General features: G+C 34.9%; 4 protein-coding genes across 4 annotated transcripts; 1 reads left to right on the forward strand and 3 right to left on the reverse strand.

The window, feature by feature from the left end:
* Window positions 1-377: 377 nt before the first annotated feature.
* Window positions 378-2,366, reverse strand: LOC104777562 (uncharacterized). Its single transcript, XM_010501835.3, has 4 exons — window positions 1,429-2,366; window positions 1,203-1,340; window positions 724-963; window positions 378-633 (listed from the first exon to the last, which is right to left on the reverse strand). The coding sequence occupies exons 1-4, from the start codon at window positions 2,281-2,283 to the stop codon at window positions 532-534; spliced, it is 1,335 nt and encodes a 444-aa protein (XP_010500137.1). The 5' UTR covers window positions 2,284-2,366; the 3' UTR covers window positions 378-531.
* Window positions 2,367-6,557: 4,191 nt separating this feature from the next.
* On the reverse strand, window positions 6,558-7,783 carry LOC104777563 (uncharacterized). The gene has a single exon (XM_010501836.2). It carries the CDS (start codon window positions 7,674-7,676, stop codon window positions 6,696-6,698), a length of 981 nt encoding a protein of 326 aa, XP_010500138.1. The 5' UTR covers window positions 7,677-7,783; the 3' UTR covers window positions 6,558-6,695.
* A 2,268-nt stretch (window positions 7,784-10,051) lies between these two features.
* On the reverse strand, window positions 10,052-11,036 carry LOC104777564 (uncharacterized). The gene has a single exon (XM_010501837.2). It carries the CDS (start codon window positions 10,960-10,962, stop codon window positions 10,261-10,263), a length of 702 nt encoding a protein of 233 aa, XP_010500139.1. The 5' UTR covers window positions 10,963-11,036; the 3' UTR covers window positions 10,052-10,260.
* Window positions 11,037-13,239: 2,203 nt separating this feature from the next.
* Window positions 13,240-14,079, forward strand: LOC147947601 (uncharacterized). Its single transcript, XM_087507358.1, has one exon. The coding sequence runs from the start codon at window positions 13,240-13,242 to the stop codon at window positions 14,077-14,079; it is 840 nt and encodes a 279-aa protein (XP_087363484.1).
* The last annotated feature ends 6,280 nt before the right edge of the window (window positions 14,080-20,359 follow it).

A 20,359-nucleotide genomic window follows, 5' to 3' on the forward strand; every position in this document is an offset into this window, starting at 1 on the left:
GCAACTCCCTCGCAAATTTGCTACAGATTTCCTCATCGCTAACTCGTCGCAATATTGCGAGGGAGTTGCGAGGGAGTTGCGAGTGTTTGCGAGGCTTTTACTGTTTTGCCGACATAACAGTTACACTCGGGGAAAACGTGGTTGCCTACATCATCGTCCCTTGCAACTCCCTCGCAAATTTGCTACAGATTTCGTCATCGCTAACTCGTCGCAATATTACGAGGGAGTTGCGAGTGTTTTGCGAGGAACTTTAGCGGAGTCGCAAAACCGTAGTAACTTTCTCGCAAATTTGCGAGGGACTTCGCCATCGCAAATTTTGCGAGGGAATTACAAGTACCCTCGCCTTCCTAGCAAACTACTCGCAACTCCGTCGTAAATTTGCGTCGCAAATCAACTGTTTTCTTGTAGTGTTTATGCTCTTACATACCGTTCTCGTACTTCAACATATATATGTGCTTTAACTTAACTATTAGCAGCCACTTAGAATATCACAAGGCTAGAGTGAATGTATTGCTTGCATCCATACATGTTTCAGATCACTTGACCAGCAGATACTCCCTTAAACGAACTTAGTGCGCTGATAACCGTTTCGTATACCTCTATACCTTTCACGAACACAGTATCTTTGAGGAACTGAGGCCAAGAGAAAATGTTTATATCAGTATTTTGATTATATATATAACTCAAAGATATCAATATACATAATATTATCATGCCAAATACCTCGTTATGGTCATGCACTAAAACAGGAGTATTACTCATTGGAGAGAAACCCAAAACCGGAATTCCCAAAGGGCGAATATAGCGTGAATCCGTTGTTGAAAGCAAAACTTCAGGCTTTGCGAGTTTTCCTCCGGTTGCTTCAACAGCTTGCTTGAAGATAGACCACCAAGGATTGGTATCATCTATTGGAGTCATTATAGCTCGTCCTAAATGGTCTCTTAAATTTCCTTTTAGTTTTATCTGGTGGCAAGAAAAATACAGCAAAATGATTATACTACCTAATGAAGAGCCAAGAACAGTTGAGATTTGCATAGCCACAAAATGTGATTTTTCTCCTTTGCTGCATTTGTTGCTAAATTCTTAACCGAGGAAGACCATAGAAGGATCACTCCTTAGACAGATTAAATAACAAGGAGCTCAAGAATATTCTATAACCAACACAAACAACATCTAGTTTAGTTAGGTGCATGTTCACTTACTATGTAGGTCATGTTTCTAATAGAAGGAGCCCATTCTTCAGCAATTCTTTTTTCCATAAGATCTGGATCTGCCGTAGGAGGCAACCTTAGATCATACCCAGCTTCTGCTTCTGAGGGCTGCATGTTCATCACAAACCCCTAAAAACACACACACACACACACACTTAAAACAAAATCTCATACACATCAAAAAAGAAAAAATGCAAAACTGAAATCATCAACTCACAGTAGTAGAAGGAGTTCCAGCTTTAAGATAAACTGGATTCACAGAGATGACTTCTGAAGTTAGAGCTTTACCAGCTTTGACCAAATCAAACTGCGTCTCTCTAAACTTAGATATCAACTCAACACTCTTCATCAAATTCTCCATAGCTGAATTATCATACAACTTAGCACCATGCCCTGGGATGCCTTCTGCTCGTATATAAAGATGCCATGGAGTACGTTCAGCGTAAAACACTCTGAACTCATCTGCAGGACTCGCTTGCCCTTCATCCATGACAAATCCTAAATTCAACTCTGTAAACTCCAAAGATGCCGCGAACTTCATCATCCCGTCAAATCCACCATTCTCTTCTTCAGGAACGTATGAGACATGAACAGTGCGAAGAGGAGAGAAGCCTCTTGATTTCAAGTTCTTGATTGCTTCAAGATACTGAACACCGACACACTTGTCATCTTGCGCGCCACGAGCGTAGATATGACCATCCACGGTTCTGTGAGCTGAGAACGGTGGATGAATCCATTTCTCGGATTCAGCGGGAACAGAATCGAGGTGAGAGTTAAAGAGAATCGAAGGAAGGTTAGAGTTTGAGCCTAGCCATGTGAGGAGAAGAACTGGCTTACCAGGAACAAACTCGATGGTTCGAGAAGTTAGACCTATTGATCTAGCTTGATCAAGAAGAAACGAGACTGCTGCGGTGTAGTTAGGGTTTGGATGAGCAGTGTTGATTCTTAAGTATTGCTGGAATCGTGTGATTGGTGTATCCTCTTCTTGGCTGTTTGATTGAAGTGAGAAGATGACGGAGATGAGGAAGAGAGTCCAGAGAAGAGAAGACACCGCCACGGAATCTTTCGCCATGGATTTCTAATTAGAGGAGTGATCACCGATCTGAGGATGAAGAAGAAGAAGAGATTTTACTATTTTTATTGTGACTTGAGCTTGATCGACGAAGTATGGATGGAAATGGTCTTTTAAAAAATTATTAAACAAGAGACCAAGTCATATATTCAAATCATTTATATCGTGCCACCATGCTATGCCATGCGGGGGATATTTTAAATATTTAGTCTTTAAAAATGTTTCCGTTTAAGATTAGTAGATACTATTATTATCTTACATCTCTTAATGTAAACTTATTCGACCTCACAATCCTTACTTAAAAAACTAAAAAAAGATAGAATATAAGTTAATTCTCTTAAAACTAAGTATACGAAGGTGGACTTTGCTATTGGTTTGATAATTTATGATGTAAAAGCACTTGTGATTTCAAAATCTTCAGCTCTCATTTATTGTAAAACTAGAAATAGGATCAGGCGATGCGCGAGATATATTTAATTGTTTATTAATTTTAATATATATTAAATTTATAAATATATTTTTGAATTGGTTTTTTTATGAAAATATTATTTTAAAATTTTTTAATATGTGTTCCTTTATATATATGGTTTTTAATGTTTTAACGCAAAATAAAATAACAATATCAGATATATTTTTGATTAAAGTAATTAAATCCCTCAAAGTTATGTTGTTTTGGATTTTACTAGGTTTTATCCCGTGGTGTAGGTTTTACCCCGTGGTACACCACGGGTCTATTATTTTGTTGATATGATATTGTAATAGTTTAGTGGTGGTTGTAGTCGATGGTGAATTGCATCTCTATATATATTGTTAACGGTTGTAGATAGGTTTTGTATAAACTCTTGATTCGCAAGTTGAGAATATACATTTTATTATTTGGTTAGCTATGATTGAGGATGAATGATATGGTATATTCTTATTTTGATTCTCAATTGATATTATTGGATTAATAGTGTACATTTAAAGCTAATAAGAACTTAGCAAATATGTAATCGTTTATTAAACGCAAATTATATTTCCTAAGATGTATTCATCTTGAATTAGTTGCTATATTATATGGATGTGATTACATAATTTGTGTTATCAATTCTTTTTGTCAAACTCAGCCCTAAAAATTTGGCATGTAAATTAGATCTTTTCTAAGATATAATAAGCATTAATTGACATTAATTGGATGTAAATAACTACGCTATGGATTAGAAACCGGTCCAAAATATTCGGTAATCTTAAGGAGGATCCGGATAATTGAATCGGTTATAATTTTAGTTAAAAATCTGACCCGAAGTTGGCAAAAAGCCAAAAAGTAATGGCACCCTATTGTACTTTAAAAAGTATTTCAAGCTCTATATGTGGATATACTTGTTTGGTTATAAATATCCTAAGAAAAATTTTAAAATATATATCTGTTTATAAAAACTCAAATCACATCATATGCAGAAAAAAATCTAAAATTTTATTAATTTTATGAATTAAATATTAATTAAAATAATTAAATATAAGATTAAATAAAAGTGCAAGGAGAATTATATTTTAATTTAACATATTGATTTAAATTAGGTAGATAGTTTTTAGGAAATTAATATCATCAAATAAGGAAATGATTGTGTTTGGTTGGAAGGATTGTAGATAATTTAGTTGAGACTTGTTTGGATAAAAAGATAAGAGAGGATGACACAAAAATGTACTTCAAAAATGTTAAGATAGATTGTTTTGCGATTAATTATTAGGTTCTTAGAGCATCTCCAACCCCACTCTATTTTAAAGTCATACTCTATTATAGAAGTAACATTTAATTTGCTCCAACACTACTATATATCTTACTCTAAATTAGAGTAAATGCTAGGATTACTCTATATTTAACTTTATTTATTTACACTAACTCTATTTTAGAGTAAAAAAATAGAATATATATTAGAGATAGTCTTAGCACACATGAGGTTTATGTAGAGACCAGATAAAACGAAAATATTTTACTCAAATATTACCAGATAAATCTTATCTTTCCCTATATCTTTTCCAAAGCTTTAATATATGGATGCGATCAAGACTTATATGATGATTCGTTAGATCTCTATAACCAGAAAATTATTATGAAATCAGTAACCATAAAAATAAATAAATAAAAATTACGTTTTAGTCTCAATCGTAAAGAAAATAATTGATAAATATTGATCTTTTTGCAAGTGATTTTACAATTTTATATATTCTTTAACTCAATCTTAATATTTGATTTTCTTTTGACTCCACAATATGTTGCTACGGTTTGATTTTCTTCAATTAGCCTCCTAACAAATTTCTTGTGAATTAGAAAATCTACATGAATGCTGAAAATGTGTCATACTTCTATGATGATGGGTTATTTCTCGGTCCTTGACTCTATTCTTATTCATTATGTTCTTTTAATTATAAAAAAATGAACTCTCCAACCAATCAATAAGCTAAACTTCTGAGACTTGAATTTTGTATTATACTTATGAGATTATGAATCTAGACAATATGTTTTACACAAAGGAATCACCAATGATTATTTTGAATAATTAATAGGAATATTCCCGATTTATTTGGAATATTTTTTTGCTCATTTCTAAAATATGGCTCATGTCATAAAACTTTAAGAAATATTTCATACTATATTTTGAATTTAATTATGAATAAAATTCATGAGAAGAAAAGTGTGTCAAATTTAATGTTTTTTAGATTCGATATATTATCTCTATTTCTAATCATTTAAAAATAAATAGTATAATTACCTTTAAATTATTTTTGGATGAATAAAATTCATGAGAAGAAAAGTGTGTCATAACTGGCCTCGGTTTTGCTTCATGTTGCAGAAAATACAACAGATTGTTGAGGGCTTTGAGTCGTGGGAATGTGATAATGTGGGACGGTCAGCGAATCAAATGGCTTTGGCTATAGCTAAGAGCGTGACGCGAGAGGGTAGGTTCCAGTCGTATTTGGCTTTAGGAGGCCCCTCGTGGCTACATGACCTTATCTCTGCAGAAGAATAATGTGCTTACTGGGATGTTTCACTGGAGTTCACAATGGTTGGAGAGCGAATTCGCTTCATCAGCAACCATTTGCAGTACTTCCATTTTTCTCTTTTTTCCTTTTGGATTTTCCTTTTCCTTGCTATCGTTGTAATATCATACGACAAAAAAAAAAAAAATGTGTCAAATTTAATGTTTTTTAGATTCAATATATTATCTCTAGTTCTAATCATTTAAAAATAAATAGTATAATTACCTTTAAATTATTTTTGGAAACTATTGTTTTCTGTTATTCCATGCCTTCATGTGATGATTAAGCAATTATATTCTGATGCCATTATATTATTATTATTATTTTTAGTACAATCAAAGAGTAACTTATAGAATATTAAAAACACATTTAATTTTATCTGAGTTTGTCTTTAATACAGTAAATGTGATTATTAAATACAACATAATTTTAAAAATTTATTAGAATATATTTGGTTTCAGTTTTTACTTTAAAAGTATAAAAACTTTTTTTGTTTTAATTGGTTTGATCAATAGTTTTATTTTAGGTTATATGGTATACGCTTTCATTAGGAAATATTTTATATGTTAAAACTAAATGTTGGTAGAAAAATATTTTTGTAACAATGTGAAAAAAAAAATTTTAAGCAAACTATACACCATATAAAATAAAATAAAAACGAAGGTGATTTAAAAACATTTAATTTATAATTAGTAAAAAAGACATGTGTCACAAATTTAGAGCGCCAAGTGTCGCACTGGCAGGGAAAATTAGAAAAAACCTTCTCATATTATATAAGTGAGAAAGACATGTACCATAAATTTAAAGCGCTAAGTGTTGCATTGGCAGTGTTGCATTGGCAGAGAAACTTAGAAAAAACCTTTTGAATAGTTTTAGATAGTATATAGTTTAGTGACTGTGGTTCAAAAATCATTTAATTCAGGGTTTCATTTTGAAAAATCTATATAGAGCACGTCAATAATTTTTTTGTTTTTTTATAACTAATTCTTGTTGCTACTCGAACAAAGGTGGCAGAACTTTTCTCGATTTCTCACGAGATCGCTCTGATAAAGTTGACAGTTCCCACCATATATAATTGCCACTTGATCAGCTAGTTCGGATTTAAGATTTACATTCTTTCGAAAGAAAAGTAACATTAATAAGTCAAACTAATTCAACCGTCTTAATCTAATTTTATTCAAGTAATTAAATCAGATTGCATTTCGATGAGAGACTTTTATACATCTTTTCTTTTCTCCGTATTGGCAAAAATAATATAATCTAAAGAAGGAAAAAAAAACTTATTATTCGTGAAATGTAGCAAAAGAGTGGTCCATAAGAAATGGACAACAACAAAAAATTGCATGACTACCCAAGATGAAAAAAAAAAAATGAAAAAAAACCCCAAACAAAAGCTAGATATTAACGTGGCAAGTACAACGAATAAGAGGTACGAAGAAAGGATCGGTGAAGTAGCCAAGAATCACATTGGTGCATTCATGTCTCATGTTGACAATAAGATTGCAGCAATAGTCACTAACACGAAACCTCCCAGTGTAGTAACTCACTTCCATCTGTTGTTTACATATTGCCGAGGGCCCAAAATCACTTATGCAGCTGATGAAATGAACCCATGGATTCTGATATGGATGGGCTGGAGTTGTTGGCATTGTTGGCGTGGGAGTGGACACAGGTTGTGGCGGTGGTGGAGCCTTCTTGGGAGTTGGAGGAGATGGTGGTGAAACCTTGGGAGTTGGTGGAGGCGTTGATGGTTTTGGAGTCGGAGGAGATGGTTTACGACGTGGAGGAGATGGTCTGGGAGGTGGCGGGGACTTTTTAGGAGCTGGTGGAGGTGTTGATGGTTTAGGAGACGGCGGGGACTTTTTAGGAGTTGGTGGAGGCATTGATGGTTTGGGAGGAGACGGAGATGGCTTAGGAGGCGGTGGAGACTTTTTGGGAGTTGGTGGTGGTGATAACTGTTTAGGAGGAGACGGTGATGGCTTAGGAGGCGGCGGAGACTTTTTGGGAGTTGGTGGCGGTGATAATGGCTTAGGAGGCGGCGGAGACTTTTTAGGAGGTCGTGACGGCGGTGGAGATATTTTGGGAGGTCGTGACGGCGGTGATGGTTTAGGCGATGGTGGAGATGGCTTACGCGACGGAGGAGGTGGAGGTGCAGGGTAGGAGATAGAGACGGCGGCTCCAGATCCGTTGCTATAAGTACATTTCCAAATTTTGGAATCTTGGAAACTCAAATCCACACCAAAGTAATGGTTCTGGTCGGTATTTATCAGCGTAACCTCATTGGAGACTTCCAAAGGTTTTGGCCAAGTTGCGATCGTTGTTGTTGGTGAAAAGATGAAACATATGAGAGGTACGAGAACGATGAGGCTCTTCATTGTTGAATGCAATTTTATGGATAATGAAACTATAGTTATATAGATGAGCTTTCGTTTTACCTTTTTTCTTTCTTTCTTCTTTTGTTTAATTATTTGTTTTGATTTAATGTATAATTAATGAAGAAGATTAAACTTGCATGACCTTTATTTATGGATAAAAACACGGACATATAGAATTTTATGATATTCTTTAGGAGGATCTTATCAGATACCTAACTGAACTCATCCTATTATATTTTCTCGGATTGAAATTGTCAAATATGTGGTTTTCTTTAAGATATGTTGCAGATTTCATCATATTAACGTAAATCTAAAGTTGAAGACAAAAAAATGTGTATACGTTAAGTACGGTCAATTGATCATTGGGTGGAATTTAAACTAAGAAAAGGCAGCATTTGTCTTTCATTGTGTATAGCTTATTCACATAGAAAAATAAAATTAATTTAAAATTGAAATACTGCGTGCATGCAAAAGTTAACGATTATTTTCTCTCTATCATAGGATCCAGTCAAGAATATTTGGTTTGCATATCATTTGTCTTGGGGACAATGACTAGTATTTTTTTTTCTTGTAAAAATCCATATTCATTTTGAATTCTGTGCCCTTAATAATCATATAATATATCATGATTTTTTTTGGAAATCTGGAAAATTGATGTTTTATTTTCTTGGATTAAAAATTTATTGTTTGAGTGGTTATTGTTATAAATTGATCAAAAGTATATGTTTAATTAATTGGAATTGAATTGTAATTATTTAGTTAGAGGCTTGAAATCATTTTCATTGTTTTGAAAATATGCATTCAAGGTTTCTTTTCCTAGCTAGGAGGGTTATTGTTGGTTAGTGCTTAATCAGGTATAAGGCCCTCAAAACAATTAAACACTTCAAATAATTAACATATTAACTGTTTTTAGTTATATTTTTTCACATTTAATTACTTGTTTGCAATATTGAACCAATTTCAATTTTCTTTCATATTCTTTTCCGTTTTTTAATTATTATTTTTGTAGTTTTTGGTTAATTTTGGCTATATTCAGTTAATTTTGAGAAAAAATCGAACCTTAATAAAATTTTGGTTAGTTACATGTTTTTTTTGTGTGCACCTAATTCTTTAAGATGAAACTAGAAAGATACAAGATAGTTGATGAGCACATTCAGACATACCTGAATTGAAAGCTTTAAAATTAAAGCAGTTTGAACAACACAAGACAAAGATAGAGACACAAGCTTGAAGAAACTTGATAGGGCACACGAGAAGTATCAAACCTAACTAACATAAGCTCAACTGTGAAAAAGATAGAATTCAACATCAAATCACCGACTGGGGAGGAGATAGTTACCATACATTGTGAAGTTAAAACAAGAATGCTCTTAAATGATTCTCCCACGAAGGGGAAAGATTTGAGCAAGGTCGCTCTACCTCAAATGCAATCAGAGAAATACCAGAGAAGTATCCAGTGAACAAAAAATCTAAATCCTAATCATCTTATTTATAAATCCAAACCGACACATAATTTTGTTCTAATTGTAAAATCTAAACCAAGCTAATATTTAACTTTCCTTAATTAAAAGTATACAAAATTTGTTTCCTTAATTTGTTTTGCTTTTTAATTTAATTTTGATTTATTTATTAAATGAAATAATATATAGAAAGATTTTTTGTTGGTTGAAAATGAGGAAGTGAACAACAAGGTTCACCCTAGGAGTGAACCTAAATATTTTTCTTATTTTATTATTTCTTTTTTAGATGAGAGACTATAGGGAGAGACTCCCATTGCACATGTTCTTATATTACTATATGAGAATTCAGAACTAATCAAAACCACGAGCAACCAAACCGAAACCAAATGGACATGCCTTACTAAGGGTTTAGGTGTGGGAGCTTGATTTTGAGAGACTAAAAAAAATAAAAGAATAGATGAGATGGAAACTAAAGAGGGAAATAAATTAGAAAATGAGATTTTGATCATTAGAAAGGAAAACAAAAAAAAAATCTCTAGGTGTTTCATATGATATAATAATTTTTTAGTATCTTAATATCAACTTGTTAGAAAATAGTTTTAGGTTTCGCATAAAAGACAAGAAAGAAGAAAACTTAGCATTGAATTTGAGTATAGGAATTAAGCTATGGGTTTGATAAAAAAGGGAAGTTCGGTTTGGTTCGGATATTTCTTTTGTTGTCTTTGTGAAATGCTGTACATATACGTAAACCATACAAAGCCGATGCAGAATGACTGACACCATTTGTGAATGAATGTTAAAAAAAGATTCTACTGCTATATAGTTTTTTTTCTTTAAAGTTGTAATTATAGTGTTGACAAAAAAAAAAGTTAGAAAAAAGTTAAATACAATGAAAACCCATAATATCGTTGACAATACTTGAAAATATGAAGTTTATTTCTGCAATCGGATTCTTCAGATTCAGTTTAAGTTATATATTTTTTAATAGCCACCTTTTACTCAACGTGTAGAACATACAATAAAAAGTCCATGAGATGATCACGATAGGAAACTAGGCAGAGAACTATGGAAATTACACTTGAACGGCAAAAGTATAAAACTAAATATCCATTGGAGGCACTCGCTTAGTATTTGGTGTGCTTGATGTGGCATGAGTATCGAAGAAGAGGAACGAAGAAGGGGCTCTTGAACAACATGTGAATGTGGCTTTTGCACTTCTTGTCCAATTTTACAACGATCTCACAGCACTCATTGTCCAATAATGCAAAATCTTTCCTTGACCAGCTCGACGATATCTGCGAAAAGCATTTCTCTGATGTCTTTGATCTATCTGTCCTCAAGCATTTCTCCACTTCAGCCGATTGCAACACAACTTGTGACCGGACTGGCGGTAGAGGAGGCAGTTCCGGGAGTCTAGGAAGGCCCGGGAGGCTAGGGAGGCCCGGGAGGTTAGGGAGGCTCGGAATGTTAGGAAGCCTCGGGATGTTTGGTAGTTGTGGGATACTAGGAATCCTCGGAATGTTTGGTATTTGCGGGATGTTGGGAAGTCCTGGAATCATGGGAGTTTCCGGGATGTTAGGAATTCCTGGGATGTTGGGAAACCCCGGTAACAATCCTGGACGGGACAGGGGTGCGTTAGACTCTGATAAAGAAGAGCTAACCTTCGAGTCTCCAAGGTGGCCAGAGCCTTTGTGATAGTGGCGGCCGGCCATTAGTTTCAACGGCTTACGCCACGGTTCCTTTGGTAAACCAACTGTTGAAATCGGGAGATAGAAGAAGCATAGCAGTGCTACAAGGAATGTTGTGGTTAAAATGAAGCTCCTCATGATAAGAGCAAACACAAAAGATTAGTGAGAGTAAATAGTAAAGTAAGTGCACTGATACAATTTTTATTCTATAATTTTTTAGACAAAGTTATATAGATATACGAGTATACCATTATCTATTTAAAAACATATTTTCGCAATTTTTTCCTAATCACGTCGTTTACATTTCACTAAATATCAGGTCATGGAGTTAATGTGATATATGTTAAGTTGCCAATATGCAAGAAATTTCTTTTTGAAATCGACCGATGTTAAGATATGCATACATTATTTTAGTCGGGGATATTAGGACATCTCTGCTACATACCCTAAACAAAGAGCTAAAATTGGATGAAAAATAACAAACGAAATTTCTATTTATTCATGAGTCATTAAAACAAATGATGTAAAAGGTATGTCATGTGATAAAATAGGAGTTAACGTCTCAAAAGTCCCTAAAATAATTTGACAAATCTCCTATTTCCCTTTCCATTCTTCATACCCTCACCTTTTCTAATAAAAGGTGGTGAGACGATTTTAGCCTTACAATATAATTGATTTAGATTAAATTTTTTAAATAAATAAACGAACCCAGCTCTCTTTTGACCCGAGAGAAACTCGACCTGTGAGTTCCTCTCAACCCAGCCACCGGCGATTCTTCTGACGTCGGAGCTCCTACTGCTGTCGTTATTAACCAACTCGAGTTGAATCAAGTTGTTCGTCGGAGCTCTCTTTCGAGCCGAGAAACCCGACCTGGTTACTCACCTCTCAACCCAGCCGCTAGCGATTCTTCCGTCGTCGGAGCTCCTACTGCTGTCGTTCTTCACCAACTCGACTTGAATCAAGTTGTTCTTCAAAATGCAGGTGCGTTACTTCACATTAGAGTAACTTTTGGTTGAATTTGTTTTTTATTTGTAAATTTATAAATTCAATTGGATTTAGATCGAAGAAAGCTTAGCACATTGGGTGTTTTACAAAGGTTTATGGGTCGATTGAGCTATCTATTAGATAGGAAAGGGATTTGGCTTTCGATTTCAGTGTGTTAAGGAGATTAGAACTCGTTTACCATTCGATTCGATTTTGATAGGAGAGAGAGAAGGTGAAACTGGTAATACTGGTATATTTAGTAAAACTAGTAAAACTAGTTGTAGTACTAATTATGATTTTTTTATATTGGTTGGTTTGGCAGGATACAATATGCGAGAACTCTGGTAGAAACAATGGAGCATTGTGAGCTTAATGATGATGAGGATGTTAATGTTTATCTAGACTCCGTTAATTATGAGAAACAAAGATGTATGTTGTTTGTGAATGTCATCCATTCCGAGCCTCAGCCTGAGCAAGTTCCCATAGTGCCCACAGTGCCCACAGTGCCCATAGTGGACCAAAGTTCTGTTGGTATGAACTTTGAAAACCAACATGCAAAGGATGGTGAAATCGGACCTAACGTCATTGTTGTCTACGTAGGCAAAGAAAAGGCTGTAGAGGGATGACGGTGATGAATATACTGAGCCACGACCTATTGTAGAACCGTGTAAGTATATTGAACCATGGGATGACGGTTTGGATCTAACTAAACTTCAAGAATTTCCAAACAAGAAGGCATTGCAAGATGTGGTGGATAGAGCTTCATTCGCTAACTGTTTTATTTTTGAAATAGAAAAGTCGGACAAGATGCGTTATGTGGTCAAATGTCCTAAAGAAGGATGTATCTGGGGTTTATGAGGTGGTAGGATTTGAGGTACATATATTTTCTCGATTAGAAGGCACAACAAGATGCATACATGCTCTTGGGCTAGTCAAAGTTCAAGCAACAGTAAGAGACAAGGCACTCCACAATTAGTTGCTTCTCTTTTACATGGTGATTACCCAGGGCAAATGGAAACTACACCTCCGAAAATTATCATGGATCTTGTCAAGACAAAATTAGATGTTGATATATCATATTCCACGGCTTTGAGAGGGAATAAACAAGTTGTTACTGATTTGAAAGGTATCCCGGAAGAAAGCTACAAGCTGCTGCGATGTTATCTGCACATGTTAGAGAAGGTTAATCATGGTACAAGATCATATGTGCATTGCAATGAGAATAATAAATTCATGTACTTGTTCATAGCTTTGGGAGCTAGCGTTGAAGGATTCAAAGTCATGAGGAAAGTTATAACTATGGATGCAACTTTTCTAAAGAACGGATACGCTGTTCATAGCTTTGGGAGCTAGCGTTGAAAGATTTAAAGTCATGAGGAAAGTTATAACTATGGATGCAACTTTTCTAAAGACGTTGTTGCATGGAGATTCATGGAGTGTAGTAGGTTTTACACAGTGGTTGAGTTCAACATTGCTTACGCTTCTTTTACGACAAGATATCCTTCTGCTGCCAAGTATCTTGAAGAATCTACCCAGAAAGAAAGATGGGCAAGATGTGTTTGTCCAGGTGATAGGTACAACCTAGACACAAGCAACTGTGTTGAATCGATGAACAGCGTATTTAAAGATGCAAGGAGGTACTCCTTGATACCCATGCTTGATGCAATACTTAAAAAATTCTATGAATGGTTTAATGAACATCGGAAATATGTTGTGTCTGGATCAGTCGCAAATAAATTGGTGCCTTTAGTGGAGAACTACTTACGTGATTTATGGGCAACTGCTGAGAAACTAAAGGTGACAGAGCTAAATGATTTCAAACTTGAATACAATGTCATTGACAGTGACGGAAAGCCTTATTTGGTGAAGTTGCGATTGAGAAGTTGCAGTTGCAGGTTTTTCGATATACAAAAGTATCCTTGTGTACATGCATTGACGTCTTTCATTACATTCCAAAAATATGGAGGTAAGGATATCGAGTTACATGAGTTGTGTTCTAAGTATTATTGGACGGAGCTGTGGGCAATTGCATATTGCAGGACAATTTATTTAGTACCTGATAAGTCTCGATGGGATGTCCTAGATGAAGTCCAAGATATGCAGATCATTCCTCCGGATCGGAAAATAAAAGGGGGAAGAAAGAAAACAAAAAGGTATGCATCTGCTGGGGGAAAACGACCAAAAACTCGACCTAGGACGCAGAATAAAAGGCGCCGGAGACAAAGACTCCAATGGTTGTTATTTGGAGATTCTTGTAATGTTCATGTTTGATTCACCTCTTCATGTATCAATTGTGTTTGTTTTGATGAATCTCTACTTTTTATGGCATAACTCCCTCTTGAAACTTAATTTGAAGTCTATTAATGTTTTCTTCTTTCAAAATATGTGTATATAAGATAGTAGAACTGGCACAACTAAGATAAAACTGGTAAAAATGGTAAAATTGGTACTACAGAAAATAAGAAAATTGGTGCTACTACCTAAAACCAGTGTTGATAATGAGTTGACAATACATATTGTATAAATGTTCTACAAAAGTTTCTACTATAAATGAATAATTTTCCAAAATATACTAATTTTAATTTATTTATGAAAAAATCTCAACAAGTGTTTTCTTACACTTTTAATGTCACTTTGTAAATAATAACAAAGTAAGCATGAAAAAGTTATAGAATTATAAGTTTTAACTTATGAAGTTGCAAAAAGCTTGTAATTGTATGTTAGTTAAGTTTAATCAACTGTAAAACTAAAAAAAATCCTGCTAAGGTTTAGTATAACTAATAAAACTTAGAAAGCTCTAAAGTACAACTATTTGTAAGTTTAGTGCAACTGCATTAATCGGTAAAACTGTGTGTGAACATGCAGTGTGAACGCACACAATTTTTACACGTGGCCAGGCTTTCGTTTTTTCTTTCTTTCACCGAAGATTTTTCTTAAAGTAGAGAAGCTTCTCCTCATTCATTCATTCATTTTATTCGAAACTGAAAGTCTTCTTCTCTTCTCTCATCTTCAAAGTCGAATTCTAGATCTATAATTTCTCTCCTTCTCAAACTATGGAACAATTTGAGGCCGACCCATACTATGCTGATCAGAAGAGGGCGAGGAAGTTAGAAGCGTTGCGAGAAGCCATAGCCGATGGTGATTTGGGCATGCCTCGAATATGCCCATGTGGTGAACAAATCGTCGAAGAAATCTCTCCAACAGAAACAGAGAAAAAGAGATGGTTTACTTGCGTTAAGTATAAGGTAAATTAAACTAAATCAAATACAATTGAGAGATCTGAGTATGATGTCTGTTCGTTGATATATATTGCAGGATGATGGTTTGCACAAGCGTAAAATTTGGGCTGATGCAATTGAAGAAGAAACCCAAACCTTAAGGAAGGATGTTGAAAACCATTGGGAGAGATTGAAGGAATTCGACCCCCATCATACTCAGATCTATAATTTGCAGATGCAACTTAAGGAGAAGAGTGACGAGATTGCCAAACTAAGGGAGGAGGTGGCGTTGCTTTCCACTCGAGTCGATCTCCTGGATAGATTGTGTTTCGATTGTCTTATCTTTTAAATGAATTCTCTTGTTGGTTCAGTTTCTTAGCCTTTATGTGACTTCTCTTGTTGAATCATGATGTTACTCTATTTTTCTATGAATTCTCTTGTTTTGTTTAGTTTTACGTAGGTTTACCAAAAATACGAATGACAAATCCAAGAAAATAACGTAGTTTTACATAGTCTTACTATTAATACCAATCCCAAATCCAACAAAATAACGAAGTTTTACATAGTTTTACTAGTATTACCAATCCCAAATCCAACAAAATAACGAAGTTTTACATAGTTTTACTAGTACTACGATGACAAATCAAAGAAAATAACATAGTTTTACCACTTCTTAGACCTTTTTCTTTTTGCCCCTCTTCCTCCTTGCGAGCTACTCGGATGCTCATCATCTCCAGCCGCCTGACATGAAAGCAAATATTGTTTAACACCTTCTAGTATTACCAAGTATTACTATAGTATTACGAAGTATTACCTTTGATTTCTCTTGCTCTTTCACAAATACTTCCAACGGTTTGATCCTTTTTTCAAGCCCATCAATCTTCGCCGAAATGTTATCGAACTGGGTTTTCATCTCCTCCTTCATGGTCCTTAGAAGATCCACCAACTCAACAGTATCTTCTCTCGGTTGTTCATTGGCGTCTATTTCCTCATTCCCATCGTTTTGTCCTGAACGAGAAGCCACATCTGCTGTGTACATCTCCTCCAAAAGTACAGGTAGTCCTCTACGAAGGCGACACATCCAATTGGCAACTACGACATCATGGGTATCGTCTTCCTTAGATTCTTCCATGATTAAATCAAGAAGAGGAATTTCTTCATCAATATGAGGGATCACACTAGCAATTGCCTGTGTAAACGACCTACTTTAGATACATTACAAACCAATTTATTCAAATGATTAATAATTTCAGTTGTTTGGATAACTAATCGTTGTTGTACCAAGTGTTTCACCTAAATCCTTTAGAGGAAAACCTTTCTGACCGGTACTCTTAGATTTCCTCCTGCACATCCTAGGACAACTTTCATCCGCCTCAGGAATTTCGTCAATGTAAGTGTTCCCCAAAATTAGAACTGCCTCAAATAGTAAAAACTACACAACACAAATAAAAACTAAAATCAGCTTATCTTTTAAGAAATATAAACAATTAAAAGACTTCAAATTTTAAAATGCCTCATTGTATCCTCTTTCTTCACGACCCCTTTAAAATGCCTCATTGTGTGGGAAATCTCTTCTAGCATGTTATCTAATGATAATCTCCCCCAAGGAAAAGACACACAAAAATCTAGATCATCCACTGCTCTTACAACAAACTCATCGACACCCGCAGCTTTTTCTCCCGAGTCTTTTGTATGGCCTACAATGATGCTTCCTAAAAAGTAGAGAACCGCCATCTTCAACCTATCACGAGTACGACCTGGTTGCATTACCTTTAGCTTTTCCCTCACATCTTGAAGTCTAACCTTTTTTTCGTAAAAAATACTTCCTTCGAAACTCGTTACTGCTGGCTTCCTTGTAATTAAGTGGATAGCACCGACAATCTAATCCAGATATCAACGCGTGTTCTCTCAAACCATAACAGATTGGCACACCATTCACAATAAACCATGCTTCCTTCTTTTCTTCAATTTCTGCTGTTCGAAGTAAGAGCAACCACATTCCCATAAGCTTGTGGTTTGGGTCCCTTTGCATGTGGAAAATGTGCTTGAATTGTGGATGTTTCTCAAACCAATCCCTTTCAAAACTAGTTAGTGAATGCTCTAATTTATCAAGCGTTGTCAAGGTTTCAAAAATATGACACCTTGTCGATAGCTTGATTCTCTTGTTGTACTGACTAGGCTTGAAGTGCATTCCTAAAGGTTGCATCGCTTCTGTTTCCTCCTCCGATTCCTGCAACAATATCAGTTTTACATGAGTTCTACCAGTTATACACCAACTAGTTGTACCAGTTCTACTAGTTCTACACCACCTAGTTGTACCAGTTCTACTAGTTCTACACCACCTAGTTGTACCAGTTCTACTAGTTCTACAACACCTAGATGTACCAGTTCTACTAGTTATACACCCAATAGTTGCACCAGTTCTACTAGTTCTACTAGATCGATTTCAAATTCCAATTCACTTCTGAATGACACAGATTAGTTGTACTTACATTTGCATCGTTGTGCTCCTCGTGCTCCCTCTCACTTTTGCTTGTACTCCTTCTCGAGTTACCTGCCGAGTTCGAACTTCCCTCCTTATCTTCTTCTTCTTCTTCTCCTTCATCGTTTTCTTCTTCCCCTTCATCGTCTTTTTCTTCCCCTTCTTCACCTTCTTCTCCTTCATCGTTTTCTTCTTCCCCTTCATTGTTTCCTTCTTCTTCTCCATTGCTTGATTCCACAGAAGTAGATCTCTCGTTATCTCCTCCTTCTTCATCATCTTCTTCTCGATTACTTGATTTCGGAGTACCGGATTTTGCTTTCTCTCCTTCCTTCTCATTTTCTCCTTCGACCACCAGATTGGGTTCCTCCGAAACTCGAGTTTCACTTTCTCCTTCGACCACCGGATTGGGTTCCTCCGAAACTCGAGTTTCACTTTCTTCCGCCACCGGATTGGGTTCCTCCGAAACTCGAGTTTCAATTTCTTCTGCCACCGTACTCAAAGCTCTCTCTCCTCCTACTGTCGCCGGACTCAAACCCGACACACCTACTTCCGGCGAATCGGATTTTGCTTTCGAACCACCATCTCCTTGTGAGATCTTTTTTTCTTTCAAACGATCACTCCTCCTAACACGAGCCCCCCTTGTTTTCACCATCTTCTTACTCGATTTTTGGTTGATTGAAAGAAAACGAGAAAACCATAGTTCTACAGTTTTATCCAAATCGATTCGAGTTTCCTGAATAAAGAGAGAGAGGTTTTAAACACATAAATTTTACAGTTTTTTTTAAAAGATTCAGTTTTTCGGGTTTTAGATCCGATTTCGTTTGGTTGGGTGGATACTACCCAGGTATTTTTTGTAAATATCTTAGTTTTTTTTGGACAATAGAGTAAAACACCACTATGTCGATTTAAAAAAAACAAAAATAAAAGCCAAAAAGAAGAGGGAGTTTTGAGATTATCAGAACTCTTTTAGGGCTGTTCAGACGAAAACTCGACAAAATAGTAAAGTACGAATAAAATATAAATAAATTAGGTATAAAAAAAACACATGCAAGAAACAACTAACTTATTTACGATTTTCTTATTTGTAAGCATATATATTTATGAATAAAGTATGAATAAATTAGAGAGCAGCTTTTCTAATTAATTGATCTGGTTTATGCGCCTGATCTAATGACCTTCGGACACTTAAGTCTGAAAAGCCGCGCTCCAAAAGAAGTTGGATGGGGTAGCAAAGGGATGAGATATGTTTTGCACTATGCAGGTAATGTTAATTAGACTTAGGATACTTAGTGTTTTTATTTATAATGCACGTTCTCTCTCAAGAATATTAGAAAAAACTACATTCTTTTTTTTTTCTATATTGGTGCTTAGTGCTGACAAGCTAACTTTACTAGGTTTGATTATCAGTACCAAAATTGTAAGTTGGTAGGTTTAGATCTTGGGTAGGTTAGATTGATGATTGGAGTATTGCTATGTGATGTTTAAATATAGAATCTTGATAGATCTACTAACTGTACCCAATACTAAATCAGGAGTATTTAACCCAATATTATTACTATGTGTTTTTATGCATGTAAGCGTGTTTGATGAAAATACTGAGTGAATTATGAACTATGCGATTTCTTCGTTAGTGCCACGAAAGTGGGTTATAGCGGATTGCGAACCTACTGAACTTAATCTTGATACTTGCTGTTTACTTGATTTGTCAAACGGCATTTTCACACTATTTACTGCTCAGCAAAGTTGATTAATTAGCACAACTAAAGTGGGGTAATATTTGTTTTTTTTTTCCGGCAAATCAAATATATCGATATCATAAAGAGTTTACAAGATACATAAACATTTCAAAACAACTCTTTACGCAAAGATAAGAAATTGTTACAATTTTGATGAAAAAATGGAGATTGACCATGGTATCTTTAGACTTATAGGCTTCACACACTTTTTATTGGCTATTAGCTTATAACTGAGACTCCAAGATGCTTTTGATAAATGATTTTAAGTGAGTCATATTCTAAGTGATTCATGTTTTAGATAAGCTCTTTATCAGTTTCCTTGCATCATTGTTTGCCGTAGTCGTCCACGAACCACTGATCCAGTGTTTTTATCTATATGAGTTTAACTAGTTGAAGACAATATTTTTTTTTTCCTTTTTAACGTTATAATTTTGTAAAGTACTTTGTTATAGTTATACACTTAAAAGTGTCCTTAGAGGGATGGAGCTAGTATGTAATGGACTCAGAGTGTCAGTTAAAAACTGCGCTATATACCTACGATGTCATTGTGTTTTGATGTGAAAAGTAATGGATGTAAAAGTGTGTGCGTGAACACTCACATAGTCACATGCAGTAGCAGTACCCGTAACAAAATTGTAAAACACGATCACTTTACTCTCTCTATATAAAATAAGATTTTTTTAATTATTTAGATTTAAACTAGAAGATCTGAGTTCACGTAGGAATTTTTTTTTCTTTTTTTCTTTTTTTTTAATTTCTCGCTATTTAAAACGTATAAAATAAAGTTCCGTTTTGTAAACTACAAGATTTGATGGAGGTGATCGGTATTTGTTCTACTTACGATATCATATATGATTCATATCACATTTTTGTCAACTACAAGATTTGTTGATACCTAGGTCACTTTTACACCAAAAGAAAAATATATTTATCGGATCACCTAAGATATGCTTATACGATTTTCCTCGCAATGAAATTTGAATATAATAATTTATCATGTTACATGTATGGTTCTGCACGTTAATTTAATCGAGATTTGCGAACCTATAAATAAAAGTTATTTTAACATTTAAATTTTCTCTCTCTCACTGGGACAAAAAGGACTATAAAACAAG

Source organism: Camelina sativa, chromosome 3, assembly GCF_030686135.1.
Source record: "Camelina sativa cultivar CO46 ecotype springtype chromosome 3, ASM3068613v1".
Taxonomy (NCBI): Eukaryota; Viridiplantae; Streptophyta; class Magnoliopsida; order Brassicales; family Brassicaceae; genus Camelina; species Camelina sativa.

Excerpts from the sequence above, each read along its gene's own strand:
- LOC147947601 (XM_087507358.1), top strand. The coding sequence starts at position 13,240 with ATGGAGTGTAGTAGGTTTTACACAGTGGTTGAGTTCAACATTGCTTAC.
- LOC104777563 (XM_010501836.2), bottom strand. The coding sequence starts at position 7,676 with ATGAAGAGCCTCATCGTTCTCGTACCTCTCATATGTTTCATCTTTTCA.
- LOC104777562 (XM_010501835.3), bottom strand. The coding sequence starts at position 2,283 with ATGGCGAAAGATTCCGTGGCGGTGTCTTCTCTTCTCTGGACTCTCTTC. Across the intron at positions 1,341-1,428 it reads CTGGAACTCCTTCTACTACT|GGGTTTGTGATGAACATGCA; the intron begins GTGAGTTGATGA and ends GTGTGTTTTTAG. Across the intron at positions 634-723 it reads TAGTGCATGACCATAACGAG|TTCCTCAAAGATACTGTGTT; the intron begins GTATTTGGCATG and ends TCTTGGCCTCAG.
- LOC104777564 (XM_010501837.2), bottom strand. The coding sequence starts at position 10,962 with ATGAGGAGCTTCATTTTAACCACAACATTCCTTGTAGCACTGCTATGC.